Raw genomic sequence first — 15,499 nt, forward strand, 5'->3', positions numbered from 1 at the left:
CCCCCCCCCCCCCCCCCCCCCGCGCCCCGCCCCGAGTTTGTGCTCTCTCTTAAATCTCTAAAAAAAAAAAAAAGTTATTTCACAAGAACACATTTGGGTTCGTAGGTGTTCAGAATGGTTTGATCCCTATCCAGCTGAATTCCTGAGACCAGACGAAATCCAGGTCTCCTACTCCTCCGCCATCTTGCTCCGCCCAGCCCAGAAGAACACATTTGGGAGACTGAACAGTGCTTTAGAGATCACACAGTATATAATCTCTTTATAGGTGTGTCAGTTGAGGCTTTAGACTTGAGCAGTGTTGGTTACACCTGATCAAGGTTATAAGGAATTAAGACTAGATGAAACGTGGATCTCTTGGTGCTTTCAATTGCACCTGTAGTTAAATCCATGTGAAAAAGGATTTGGAATCATCTTGTAATGTGTAGTGTTTATTCCGACTAAAATACTTCTCAGTTGGAAATGAGACACCTTTCTAAAGAAATGCACCTGATTCATGTTACTATTTCTCTATTTGATGGAATCTTAAGATCATACTTAGAATAATTTAAAGTGATTCCAGATAAATAACCTTCATCATGGGTAAGCAAACTATGGGCAGGGACAAATGTGGCTCAAGACTAAGAATGGTTTTTACATTTTTAAAGGATTGTTTAAAAACCAGAAAATTCCACAAAGACTTATGTGGGCTGCTAAGTCTAACATGTTTATATTTACTATTCTGGCTTTAAGGTTTGCTAGTCCCTGACTCCTAACATAAAGGAAGAAACAATCATGAGATTTTAGCCTGAATGCAAAGAATAACTGATATGGTATAAAACTCTTACCAACATTTCTTGCTGGAAGAAATACAATTATTCTACATATTTTAAAAAAGCCATCCTGTGAATATTAAGGTACCAAATCTAAAATGTCTGCATTCCCAATAAGTATAGTCACCACAACAGCCAAGGAGAGTTCTAACAATCTCTGTGCACAATCTATAACCAACAGCTCTCATATTTATGGCGGACCAGTAATTTCAGTTGCTTTGTAATTCTTCAGGCTATAAAGTTAAATAAGCAGAGGGCTAAAGAAAAATTCTTCATGCATTATCACACTGGTAGAAAGCTAAAGCAAATACCCAAACTTAAATAAGAATTTTAAGACAGGCATGATTAGTTTAAAGGTCTCCAAGGTAATTTTGATAGTCATTGGATATATGGATATATATAGTGTCACCACAACCAATAGACAGCCCAGTGATTCTCAAAAAGGTGAAAATCCTTAGGTGTTTTTATTTGCCATAGTGATTAGGAAGTACTACTGCAAGGGACACTGAGCATCCTGCAATGTGTAGGACAGCCCTGCCAACAATGAATTATCTCACTCAAAATGCCAATAATCCTGATTGAGAATAACAAACAGCAACTGGTATACTCTTGGTAATGACCTTTCCATAGGCATAGCATTTAGGTAGACAAAAGAAATGAGAAAAAACTGAAGAATCATCTGGTTCTGAGAATTTTATTCTCCTTCCTTTTGTTACTCTACCATGGGAAAAAAGAACTATCAACTTGGCTTAGATTTCAGGAAATAATTTCCTCTCCCTGTAACAATTGTTCAGTTCTCATAATCTCATTAAACACAAAAAATATCAGACGCAAAGGAAAAAGAAAGGATAAACAAAAGAGTTCCCACAGGAAACTGGCTCTTTACTTCCTGAAGAAAATCTTCAATCTCAACAAACTCATTTCTTCTACACACGACTTCAAATCCACCCCCAATTTGTGTCTCTGGTGAATTACTACAAATGATGTGCCACCTTAGGAACTCTATTTTGCTCAATTGTAAAATGCCTTAGAGTGCCTGTGTCAACTTGCACAAATTCCTGTCAACATTCTAGAAGAATGAAAGGTGTTAGAGCCGTTACTAAATCATACAGGTCCAATAGCAAGGAGTCTCCAATAAACACTTACAGACATGGGTGATCTGGACTGGAATCTGCAAGGCTGTCATGGGGCTTGGAGAGATGGCTGTATTGTCTTCCAAGCGGGCGACTCTGATCTGAACATGCTGTACACTGGAATTGGAATTACTGTTTGGAACTCCAGATCCTGATTTATTCTCCAAAAGCGTTGGGTTGTTTTTTTGATTCTCATGTAACTGTTTAAGACCTTTTATTAAGACTGAAGGGAGATGGGTAGACAAAAAGAACATTGATTCTCCGACAGACCACCATCTAAGCAGCAAGGGAGGTGGGGGTAAGGAGGGAAAGTATTTGGAATAAATAATTGTACACTGCATGTGAGATCTCAGCAAAATAACAATAAAAATATTTTAAAGCTACAACCCGTCTGGAAATTTTTGGAAACATCATCCATCACAAGAAACTTAAAAAATTCCTAACATAATGTTATTCTTGCCACCTAAGATACATTAAAAAAATAGCCATTGTGAGGAACATGAAAATAAAACCTTCGCTATGTCCTAGGGCTTCAGGATAAAATTCTTACCATTTAGGAAGAATATTGTTAATGCAAAGTAGCTTATTTCCTTTTTTAAGTGAATAGTGTACTTCTCCTCCACACACACCAAGTACTCAAGGACACCTGACTGTTTTAGTTTAACTCACGACTCCAGAGTAGCAGCTCATTTTTTCCAAACAGTAATATGCAACCACCATGAATTCTTGTGCAGGAAAGTCAAATCTAGACTTGCCCCATTCCACTAGTCATGATAAGCTATCAATACTCTCAGGTGATAACTGAAATCTGGGTGGGTTCATGTCACATTAGTATTCATTCACTCTTCCGGTTTTAACATTAGCTTTATAAATTTGTAACTATGTACTTAATTTTTAAAAAATCTTATTTTCATCAAGCCAAAGTTCTTCAGCATTTAATTTTCCTTGGGAAAAATGGAAGTTGGAGCACCACGCTAAGGGGAATGAATCTGACTGCCTTAATTACATGAACTGTACAACGGAGTTTTGCACCTCGGTGCAAAGCAGGCTCTATGCCTCCCGTTTAAGCAAACCCAACTTAAGATCTCTAGATTTATGTAATAAATGAATTCTAGATTTATGGTCTTTATACTATAAAGCCACCAAAGACAATCTCTAAATGACAAACCCAGTTAAAATACATGAAATTATTCAACACATAAAAGTTGATTTAAACCTAAGTTTTCAGAAATTCATTTTGGTACACGATATGTAAAATCGTTTTCTTCTTCAGTTGATATGAGAACAAGAATGTGTATAAACGTGTATATTTTCGTCTTAGGTGCTTTGAGAATTACACATCACATCAACTCCTCAAGGGAAGAAAAGACAGTTACCCAAAGAAACAGAGGAGATATTTAAGTGAAGATCTACTAAGATTCGTATCTCTTTAGCTGAGGCAAAGAATTTCTGACCTCTAAGTTCTGAGGAGTAAATATCTGGTAAGACAAGGGAAGGACTTAAGAAGCAAATAATACATTACCAGGGAATGAAACATCCTTATGATTTGCAATTTGCCTTTTGATGGTCCACCATTTACTTCGAAGCCACTGTGGTGAACGGACACTGCTCCATCCCTCCGCTAACAGATCCCAGTTGATGTCATTTTCATCAGCTACATCAAGCTCTGCTATCCTACAGGTTACAAAACAAACGTCTGTTAGAACCTGTTAATGGATTTCTCTGGAAGAACCCTCCTCTGACTACACATGATGGCACTGGCAATAAAGGGGACAGCAGCTTTTGTCACGGAAAAGCTACTGTTAATTGCATGGGAAAGAATTTCAAGGGTGCAGAACTGCTCCCAGAGCTGAGAGCTATGACTGAGCACTGGCAAGAGCCTTTTGTTAATGGTACAAGCAAGGGGCCAGACCGTAAACGGTCAGAAGCAGATGAAGCACTGTAAAGGCAAGGGAGTAGCTAAAGGTTAGAAGAGGGTAAGAACAGGGTTAATTATATAGTGTTTTGCCATGTTTTAGAGTGTGTCATAGCAAGTTACTTCCTAGATCTGAGCTTTTCCGTATCTGTAATAAAAATGTTGAGAAATGAGCTATTTGCAGATGACTGGTTGAAAGAAGTATATTAAAAACAAAACCCAAAATAAAATGCTAGAAAAACAAAATACTCCAGCAGCAACCAAAACAAAAACCATCAACATGATAGTACCACTCAATTTGGGGTATGAATGGTCTGTTTTGTTTTCTAGCTTCAACTGTCATGATGATTTTGATTTGCAGGAGGGAGTAGCTTTTATTACTTCAGTGTCTCAAACATTTTCTTATTGGTATTTTTGCCCACTTGAATCACTGAGTCTTAATGGTTATACCGACTAACTTAAAAAAAAAACGGAAGTGCCTGACTGGGGCCAGTGGGAAGGTGTGGGGTAACTGCAGACTGGGCCCCCTTCTTGGCAATCTTAGCGCAGGAGCCCAAGATTGAAGGGCATGGAGACTGAAGAGCCCTCTTCCCCTGCACGTGGAGTCCCTCTGCTAGCACTGAGGCACAGTGGTGGGACAGTGGCAAGCTGCAGGGCCACTGTCTGTGCCGTACCTGTTCTGTGGACAGAGAGGACTTCAGTCTCCACGCCTTCAAGCTGGTACTTTGCACGAGCACTAAATCCTCTAAAAAGGAACAAACACAAAACAACAAAAAAAGAGCTCAATATGAAATGCATAGGATCTGAAAGATCCTCCATGGATCCTTTCTCTATGGAAAGGATGCTTTTCAGACATTAGGCATCTAGGGAAACCAAAAGAGGAAATACCAATCAAGACAACTATAGCTATTAAGCAGCTTTTGTTACTAAAGGACTTACGACACAAACCTGAGGATGAGATTGATTTCATCTTCCTTGGTCCATTCAGTACCTCCACTCTGTTTCCAGTTCAGGTAGTTGAGCCATTTAGAACGACACTGCTTTTCTGAGCGGGTCCCGACTCGCTCTGCCACAGCTGCCCATGACACGCCCTGTGTCACTATGTCACCTGGCTCAGTGCTTGTCAATTCATGAACCACCTCTGCAAGTCTCTTCTCCTCTTCTTCCGTCCACTTCCCTGAAAGAAGGAAATCATCTAGACCACTACTGCTACCTTCTTTTTTTTTTTGCAAATCAGATTCAGCCCTGTATTTCCAAGGACTGATGGAAGTACGCAGTAGCACCAAAAGTTATTTATGAACGACCCTGGGGCGGGAATCTGCATATATCTACTAAGATGGTTGCACCTGACTAGCCCAGTAAGGTTCTTGATACAAAAGAAAATATAGAATCCTACTAGAAAATACTGACTGACTCCTTATGGAAAGAAAAACTACGCAATACATACCTAGAAAAAATTATATGCTGTCAAGTTGCACTAATCCTAAGTGGGAAGAGCTTCATGGAGGCGACATGGACACAGAAACTCACAATCACAATTTTTCCTTAGTCTTGCCTAAAATTCCTGCTGTGCAGAAGTGGAGTAAGCTCAATAGAGATCCTTCATTAGAGGAATGAATGATGAGAGACAAGTGGAGTAACTCCTATGGGCTCCCACCCACTTAAGTAAAAATGGAAACTAGATTTATACCATCTCCTTTCCCCACTATCCCAACTCTAAGATATTGTGATAAAACAGAAGTCTGAGACTGGTATTCACACATGATTTTACTCCAGGTTTTCCTAAAGCCATAAACCAGTAATGACACCAAATGATCCTCTTGGTCTTTTCTTAAGGAACTTGAGCAGAAAAACATTTTTTTTACTCCTTCTACTTCTGTTTCCATTTTGTTACTAGTAGCTAAAAATGTCTAGAAAATTTCAAAAGAGCTGTGTGCTTGCATCAGGGATTCATTCATTCAACAAGTATTTATTGAACTTCTATTATGTTCTAGGCACAGTTCTGGATACCATATATTCAAGACAAAGTCCTGCTCTTCTACTTTAGCATGGCAACAAAAGGGGTTCTGTACTCACAGTGCCTTACATGAAACTCTGGGGTCAAATCCTAAATCTAGAGCTCCTATTCCTGCTTCATTCATTAAGCTGTCATTAACCACAGAATGACAGAGTTGGTGGGATTTATGTTCTCAATGTCTTGTGGGTCATAGGGCTGGTGGAATGAATGGTTAAGCAGGAAATATTCCTGATTCCACTTTGGCGGGGTAGGGAGGTGAAAAAAGAAAATATATAACCTGGAAGCTTAACTTGAGAACTATTTTTCTTATTGAAAGACTAAGCACAGATTGTGGCTCCTTCAGAGAATTTTAGGGCTAAAAGGGAACTATGAGATCATAGTTCCCTTCTCATATATGAGAATTACAGATCACCTCTTCTAACTCTTCATTTTAGAGGAGACTGAGGCTCAGAAAAGTTATCTGAGAGCTGGTGCTGGAGCCTCAATACTGTTGTTGGTCACAAAGGGTAGGTTTAACAGTATCATCAGTGCATTTGTATACATTAAGAGTTAAATAGGCATTTGTGGTCTGTACTAGAGACTGAAACACTAATGACAAGTCTTTTCTATGGAAAAATATACTTACTTGTTTGAAATAAGCAAAACAGAGCCACAGCACTGAAAGATAACTTTTTAAGTTTTTTATAAACATGAGTGGATAAGCTGTTGTTAACAGAAGCTCAACAGTTAGATGGGCTTAAATTAAAACTACTTCCTGTACATAAACCTAGTAACAACTTTCCCAACTGGAGCAGTTTTGAATGGCTACAAAATGGAAACATGCTATACCTAAAACCTCGGAAACTGAGGACATGTGTCCCTGTGAACAATGTCACCTCGCACAAAAGCAGAAAAATGAAGGATTACTCGGGCCTACAAAGCGTGAAGAAAATAAAATGTGAACTCAAGTGAATGACAAATTTCTTTCCAGAAGAGAAGAGAAAGCAGTATGTGACAGGGCGGGAAGCTCCGATGGGGACAAGAGCAGCCCATCGGCAGCGCTCACAGTACCTGTGTTGCAAGTATCCTTCATCAGTCGGCACCGATCTTTGACGGAAGACGCGCTTCTTCCTAGCGCCGCCCCTATTGTTGCCCAGTCATTGCCATGCTTTATCCGGAGCCTAAAACAAGAGTCTGCCAATCAGCATTGGGTTCAACTGTTTTCTCCCTTTTAATTTCATCATTTATTCTTCATTCTTCTTCTTCCCATTTGACTGGTTTGGAAGTTGTGGGCAGCAATACTTTGAGAGCCAAAGTTTGAAAGTGTGGCCTTTTTTTGGGGTCCACAGTTGTCTGTGGGTGAAAAAAAAACAGGCAGCAATTGCCTTTTTCCTGGGTCAGAGAAGAAATAAGTAACTTGGATATGTGTTCAAAAAAGACCAAATTTCCCCTCAGGTTACTGACACAATCTCCCAGGCAATCCCCAGATTGTTCCCTTTTCAGTACTCCTAACGAGCTCTTCTCAGACATCTGAAAAAGTTTCCCAAGCTGCTACCATCATAAAGAGGATCAACCCTCAGTTTTTTCCACGATCCATACAATCCATTAACCCATACTTTATGGCCCTACTCAACAAAGAAAATTATTTTTCCTGCGAAATAGCCTTCATAAAGTAGAGTTCGCCCAGACATTAAGTGAAACATTTGCTAAGTCACCATTCTAAACTAAGCATGTAGCACAACCCTGGTTTTGATCCTGGTATTAAGTTCCTGGTATTTAGTATTTAGTCTTCAGGCCACCAAGAATGGCCATCTAATCTCTTCTGTAACCCTTATTAGTGGTCTGAGGACACATTTCATTCAGCAACTCACTATAGGAGAAGACGAAATTTATGGGCATGGCTACTCTGTGCATGTATGGATCTGAAAAGTTCTTTTTATGGTCAATCATGCTTAATAGCAGGATTAAATTACACCAGTCTACTAAAAATCTCTAGACATTTTCACAGTAAAAGTTTAAAAAACAAAGGTATTAAAAAAGTTAAAACCCAACTATCAGAATTCAGGAAAAGAAAAAAAATTTTAAACTTACTCCTTGAGCTTTTCAATTTCTTCAGGTGTATATCTAGAAATTTAAAGAAATTTTTAAAAAGATCAATTAAAACAAAGAATGCTAAAAAACCTTAATAAAAATCAGAATTTCACTTAGGGAGCCAAATGTTAAGTCACTTAGCATACTGATAATATTTTTAAAGTAACCAATTTCAAAGTAAATTACTAAAAATTAAAACTAATTCTTCTATCTTCTTTTTTGTAAAAAAAAATACAATACTTTTAGCTATAATAAAAGTGAGCAGTGTACATCTTTCTCTAGGAAAATTCAACATTTAAAACATATTTGCTCCTACTCTATTTCAAAACTGGTTTCAGGCCCTCTAACATAGCTATGCATGACATTGTAAACCAGAGCCAAAATGCAAATCTATGGTAAATTCTCACAAGGCACCAAAAAATTTAAAAAACTTCTCTTCATTTCCCCTACCCATGCACGGATATCTGCCATACTCTTGCTCCAACGTAAAGGCTCATTTTCTTTAGATGGCAAGTACTCAATACAGCCAATGCAATGTTCTTTTTTAAAGCAGTATCTAATAAGCCATAGTATAACTACCTAAAATTCCCAAAGAGAAATTAAAAATACGTCAGTAACACCAAAGAATCATTGCATTGAAAAAAAAATGATGCCTTCCCATAAATGTTACCTATAACAGAAATCCAGGCATTGTATTCAGAAATTTAATTATTTATTTTCCACTCTGGTTTTATATATATATATATATATATATATAAATAAAGTCACTAACCTAGGAAATGCTATACTATTAAAAAAAAAAAAAAAAAAAGGAACGTTACCAATGAATTTAGGGGTTTTTTTCAACTTCCTAAATCTTTAACCACTGTATTTTTATTATTTTATTACTTTATTACAAAGCAGATTTTGATGAAGACAGCTAAGTCTAAAATCTGACATATATAAGGTGATTGAGATTCTAATTTCTAAGAGGCCTTATTATAATGAGATTTCCATATTTACAACATGGACCTGGAGAAAAAAAATATTAACACAGCAAACAGTAATTCATAGCTGTCTCCAATTAAAATTCTGATAACTATATTTAAAAAATGATAGCTCTTTAAATATTTCCCCTAATTACATGAAAACATGCAGCATTACAAGTTTTCATACTTTCCCACATGGTTTCTGTCATCATACATGCGAAGCACTCTTCTATAAACTGCAAACAAAGGCCGGTTCAGACCCCATGCTATAGTCCTGTAGAAATCTTTTCTTTCGTCTTTTGACATCTCAAAGATGATTTCTGTAGCATCTTTTATTCCGCGTGCCTAAATGGGTTACATTTCTTTGATTTAGGGATTTCTGATAAAATGCATATGGATATACTATGCTTTTTAAAAGTTGTTTTTTTATGTTCAGGATCATCAATGGCATTTAGAGAAATAGTAAGTCAAATATAAACTTTAAAATGTTTGAAGAGATAATAAAGTGATACTTAAATGCTCCAAAAATAAACTATTAAATTCAATAAAGTCAAGTTGTGTCAACCCCTTTTAAAATTATAAAAAATTAGTATCTAAAGAAAGTAGAAGAAAATTATAAGAACAAAATTAATGGAATCAGGAATCAAATAAATAACAAACTACAAGCAATGTTAAAAAATGGTTCTTTGAAAAGACTCATCAAGACTAATAAAATATGAAAAGATAAACTATGGCAAAACTAAAAGACAAAACAATACTGGAAATGAAAAAATGGGGCCTAAGTAGAGATGCTACAAAGATTAGAGAGTTGAACATTATGAAAATTCTATGGCAATAAATTTGAAAACTTAAATAAAATGAATAAACTCCTAGAAAAAGTCAACTTACCAAAAGAGACTCAGGAAGAGATAGAAAATCTAATAAGCACAGACCACCAAGAAAATTTAATCAGTTATTAATAATTTTTCACAATGGAAATATCAGGCCCACATGACTTTACAGGTAAATCCTACCAAACAATCAAGAGAAACATAATTCTGATTTTAAACTATTGTAGGGTATAGAAAAACAGGGGGGACACTTCCTCATTCATTTTATTAGGCTAGCATAACCTCAGTAGCAAAACCACACAAGGATAGTTTCAGAAAAGAATTTTCAGGCAAGCTCATTCTGTAACACAGATCCCCTAGTCCCTAAAATATTGAGCACCAGCAATGTGTAAGAAGGTCAGTAATCAATACAGAAGGTGAGCTTATTCCAGGAATTTTGTGTTAACTAAAAAAAAAATTTGTTATTATTACAGCATTAAATATTAAATTTATGGAAAAAATGTAAATAGCTATAGATATGGAAAGAACATTCATAACATAGAACATTCATATGTGATTATATTCCTACTGAGTCTGGATTTGCTGATAACCTAATAAAAGAAAATATATAAAAAGTACAGATTGAAAAAAAAAATCATTCACAGGTATTATATATGTAGAAACTTCAGAGTAGCAAATACTGGTTACAAAATCAATATATAAAGTCATTTTCATTTCTATACAAAGATCAAAAAAAGTTTAAAAGTTCTCATCTACAGTAACATCATAATTAAAAGCAACAGGACTAAATCTTAGGCAAGTGATGCAAGTCCTTTGTGGAGGAAAACAAAGTACCAAAAGGTATTAAACAGGAAGCCACTACAATGGAGGGTATACAACGTTCTCTATAGGAAGATGGAATACTGTAAAGATGTTAATTACCCTCAAATTGATGCACAGATTCAGTGCAGTCCCAATAAAAATTCCAACGGTCTTCCATTCTCTGCAACTTGGCTCTAAATTTATAATGGAAGAGCAAAGGGCCAAAAAGGGCCAAGACATTCATAGAGACTTGCCCCATCAGATGCTCTGATTTCTCTAGACAGTGCTATCTATACTGGTGCAAGTACCAACAAACAGAACCTAGGAACAGGTCAGAAACAGGAACAAGTCTGGGGAAGCTTGACTTGGGGCAAAATGGACATTGTAGATTGGGAGAAGACCAACATTCCATAGTGATGCTGGGACAACAATCTTCCATTCGAAACCAAAAAAACCCCAATAGTGAAACCCTATCTCAGAGCTATAGGAAAAAAAAAAATCAACAAGAAAGGCAAAACTATAGAACTTTTATGTGACAATATATAGGGCAGTATCTTTATGCCCTTGAAGCAGAGGAGAATTTCTTAAATAACCATGCAAAATATAAAAGAATAATGATTTTGATATTGAAATTAAGAATCTTTTTTCATCAAATGACCCCCAGGAAGAAGGAAAAGATAGCCCACTGAATTGAGACAAGATATCTGTCATACAAATAAACAAAATGCCGTTAATATTAAGAATGTCTAGAAAATGAAAAAGTATAACCCCATAAAAAACTGATGAAAAACACAAACAGGAATTTCAAAGAGGAAACATAAAAAGTGGCCAGTAAGCATATAAAAGTATGTAATCAGAGGAATACAAATTAAATCCATAATAAAATACCATTCACACCCATCAAATTTGTATAAATAAATAGCAAAAAACTAAAAAGACCCAAAACAACCATTAACTATGCATGGATAACTTACAGTATATGCATTGGCATAGTGAAATACAGCTAAAAAAAAAAAAAAATCAACAGGGTAGGGATCACAAAATCACAGTAATAAACAACAGAAACCAGTTACAGAACACCCAAAGAATGAATCTATTTACATAAATTTCAAAAAGAGGTAAAACTACACTGATATGCATTATATACATTCTCTTGAATATATAAAACTTCATAGTAAAAAGTTTCTACATTTTATTTATTAAAATTTTTTTTTTTTTTAGTAATCTCTACACCCAACATGGGGTTCAAACTCATGACCCCAGACGAAGAGTCATAGTCTACTGACTGAACCAGCTAGGTGCCCCAAAGTTTCTAAATTTTAGAATCTAAAATTCTCTTATGCCAGTTCTGCAAATAATTAAAACTAACATTTACAAGTCTAAATATCTGAAAGGCACTGTGTTGCAGGATGACCATATAGTGAGATGAAAAGATCCTTTTGCGCTCTCTTTTTCCACTTGTAGCAGTTACTTTCACTTCTCTGACGTCTAATTAATTGGTTTACAAATGGCTCCACAATGTTCTTAAACAGCAGCACATAATAAAATCCATGGTCAACTATCAAACAAAATACCTTTTCCCACGATCAGTACATCTTTTTGGACATTTCCTATCTCTGCCAATCCATTAATCATTCTCCCAGTCATCCGAAATAAAACACTCTGAAGTTATTCCAAATCCTCCTTTTCCCTCCTCCCCGACATCCAGTCACCAGGCGTCCTTAGAGACTACCTGCTCATCTGCCCTTTCCCTGCCAATTCTGCCATCACTGTAGTTTACAGAGTCCTTAATTACTCTCATCTGGTCAAGTGAAATGGTCCTCTAAAAGGTCTCCAATATCTGTCACATTCCCACCCTTTATTCATAGAGTTGAAGGGGTTCTTGGAAACCATCTACTCCAATCCCCTAGACAAGAAACCAGCTTCTTAATTCCCAAAGTTCAGTGTTCTTACCATTCATTACTGTCTTATCTAAACCTGCAGCATTTTCCAAGTTTTAATTAACTAAAGTGTATGTGACCAGCGGACATACGTTTTCAATGGTCACTGTATTTGTGTTTCTCTTAAAAAAATTAGTTTGGTGGGAAGGATCTTTATTCATTAACAAAGAACTGAAGTTTTTTATTTACTCTTTATAGTTTACAGAGCTTAGCTTGGGAACAGTGCAGATTAAAATTAGGTTTAAGAATGTGGACATTATAAACAACTATTTAAGGGGGAAAAAAAAGAATGTGGACATTCTAGGCAGCAATGTATTTATAATAGTGAAAAATTATATAAACTAAGTATCAAACAATAGGAGAATGGTTAAATAAATACTGTACACCTCCCATTCCCAAACAATGCTGATGGTATGTATTTCAAACATGCACTAACTCCTTTAAGGGAATGGTCAGCAAATAACTGGAAAAATTTCTTTGAGAAGAGCACAGACCTACTCCACCAATCTCTCACTCAACTAAGTTACCAGTTTTTCTCATTTCCTATGGGACAGAGTTCTAGTTCTTTGGACTGGACTTCAAAGCCAAGTTTCCAGAGGCTAATGACTCAGTGCAAGTTAAAGGGCTAATTTAATGTGCTCTGGGTTTCGTTTCTGACTCCCTGGTGTTCAGCATTTGCTCATGCTCCCTCCAGCCCCACTCTAGCCCAAGTTCTGTTCCTTTAAGACTCCACTCAAATCCTTGCTCTTCCAATATTCTCCGTAACTGTCCTAACCCTAAGAATATACTCTTCCTTCTCCGATCTCATGCAGAATTCACAACATGTATCACTCACATGGTACAAAGCCTTATATTGCTCTTCATCTGCTTTGAATATTCCCAAATGAACTGCTGGCTTTTAAAAAGCCAATACCATGTGTTATGGCAATTCATATCTCCAGTACCTCAGAAACACTTTGTTCCAGAGACATTTAATGAAAAGGATGACTTAGCTAACAGCATATAAGCCTCAACAGGAAAATGAACTAAATTATTCATTTTTTTTTAAAGGCAGAAGTCTCATGTCATAAATTCAAAGAAGAAGACGTATATCTTAGGCTGTAGACAATACAAGCTTAAACTACAGGCTGCTTGAAAAGACAGGGCTTTAAGATTCTGAGAAGCTATTAGGATTTTGTCTAAACTTCAGGTGTTAACTAACGCATTACAGCTATTTTAAACTAAGAATTCGAAATTTGTTGGGGCGCCTGGGTGGCTCAGTCGTTAAGCGTCTGCCTTCGGCTCAGGTCATGATCCCAGCGTCCTGGGATCGAGCCCCACATCGGGCTCCCTGCTCAGCGGGAAGCCTGCTTCTCCCTCTCCCACTCCCCCTGCTGTGCTCCCTCTCTCACTGTCTCTCTCTGTCAAATAAATAAAATCTTAAAAAAAAAAAAAAAGAATTCAAAATTTGTTTAAAAATATACTGTAATCATATACCTTAGAATTATGAAGCTATGACATATTAACCAATCAACCATTACAAAAATTACTGGAAAGCTCCTTGTAAAGTACATACAATGATGCTTTGATAATTTTTGCAATTGGCAATGAAAAAATTTGTGAAACAAAAAAATATGCCATAAAATACCTTTAGATAGCGTTCAATATTGTTCATCAAAATATCAATTTCTTCCTTAGACCACATCCCCTGTTTCCATTTATGTCCTTTAAAGGAAAAGAAATAATGTTATCCCTCAAGAGGAATAAAATACTGCGGATTTGCTTTGTGATTAAATAAATTATCTGTGGGAATAAAATGTAGCTAAATTCCAAGGTAAACATAATATGTTGGATACCAAGTGAATAATATATTCATAATGAGTATTACTATGCAGTGGTTGAAAACAATTCCTTTCCTTAACTTCAGAGTGACGTACGCACACCCCCGACTTTCTTATAGCAGCTCCCTACCAATCCTCATGAACTCCGTAGCACTATAAACACTTACTTTAAACCTCTAAGCCGCTTATCAGACCAAAGTTAGATCTCTGAAAAGACTTGACTTCCCACTCCCACGTGCAGTAACTGTACTTTCTTTTAAATGCCACCACTGTGCATCTGTTTATGATTTACTGCATCTCAGAGAAATTATGATTAATTATTAAAAAACAAACGTTGGTTTCATGGTCTCATTCAGAGCCAAAGTTAATCAATTACAAAAACTCAAATATTGTTAACTACTCAATCACAATTATGAAGTCCTCAAAATCCTGATGACTACAAGTTCTTCTTACCTCCCACTTTTTTTTTCCCCCCAATGGACACTAAAATTCACATTATATCTTACCTTTGTTAGTCAGAGAATCCTTATCTTCTTTAGTTGTAAACCATGCTTGGCTAACTGCTGAAACTTCCTCATTACCCAAGGAAGATATTTCATCTAGTTGCTCATTCTGTAGAATCTTGAAGAGGTAAAGGTAAAAAAAAAAAAAAAGAAAGAAAAAAACAAACAAGTATAGCTTGATTTAATACAACCTGATTCATCTTTGTCTACAACACTAATGTAATCTAATGGAATTCATTTGCTTTAGATATAGTAAAAATACATTCATTTTATAGAAAAGTATTTTTTTGCTGTTTTTATGATGACAGTATGAAAACAAAACTGCCTGCATTAACAAACTATGACTTTCATTTAAGCAAGTTAACTCTGCACTAGTGGCCTGAATTTTACAGAATAATAGCTAAGGTTCCATTAAGTACTTAAATCAATATAGGATATCTAAAGCTATCTGTTTATTTATATATGTAAAATGAGCTCATACATATAATAAAATGGAAATGCTTCGTTTGACTGTCATGATTGTTCAGGTCCTTATAGGTAGTTTGCTGCAAAAATAAACAGTCATCTGTAATGTAATCTCTTGCTAAATTTAAAGGATTAATAGACCAAATCAAAAGACACAGCAAAATCATGGTCTCCTTATTGTTTATTGGCAAGTTTGTTTTAGCCAACCTCTAGAACTAATTCCTAACT

At 36.1% G+C, this 15,499-nt stretch overlaps 1 protein-coding gene across 2 annotated transcripts in view; it reads right to left on the minus strand.

Annotated features, from left to right (window-relative positions):
* The window catches only part of DMTF1 (cyclin D binding myb like transcription factor 1), a 49,763-nt gene that overhangs the window by 8,966 nt on the left and 25,298 nt on the right, over window positions 1-15,499 (minus strand). For both annotated transcript variants that reach the window (XM_032402261.1, XM_032402260.1), the window contains 8 exons: window positions 14,810-14,924; window positions 14,111-14,187; window positions 9,100-9,257; window positions 7,945-7,977; window positions 6,925-7,034; window positions 4,806-5,034; window positions 3,465-3,616; window positions 1,956-2,165 (listed from right to left, as the gene is read on the minus strand). In XM_032402261.1, coding sequence (XP_032258152.1) covers window positions 1,956-2,165; window positions 3,465-3,616; window positions 4,806-5,034; window positions 6,925-7,034; window positions 7,945-7,977; window positions 9,100-9,257; window positions 14,111-14,187; window positions 14,810-14,924 — 1,084 coding nt within the window. The remainder of the gene's footprint in view (window positions 1-1,955; window positions 2,166-3,464; window positions 3,617-4,805; window positions 5,035-6,924; window positions 7,035-7,944; window positions 7,978-9,099; window positions 9,258-14,110; window positions 14,188-14,809; window positions 14,925-15,499) is intronic.

This window comes from Phoca vitulina, unplaced genomic scaffold, assembly GCF_004348235.1.
Source record: "Phoca vitulina isolate PV1807 unplaced genomic scaffold, GSC_HSeal_1.0 scaffold4, whole genome shotgun sequence".
NCBI classification, from domain to species: domain Eukaryota; kingdom Metazoa; phylum Chordata; class Mammalia; order Carnivora; family Phocidae; genus Phoca; species Phoca vitulina.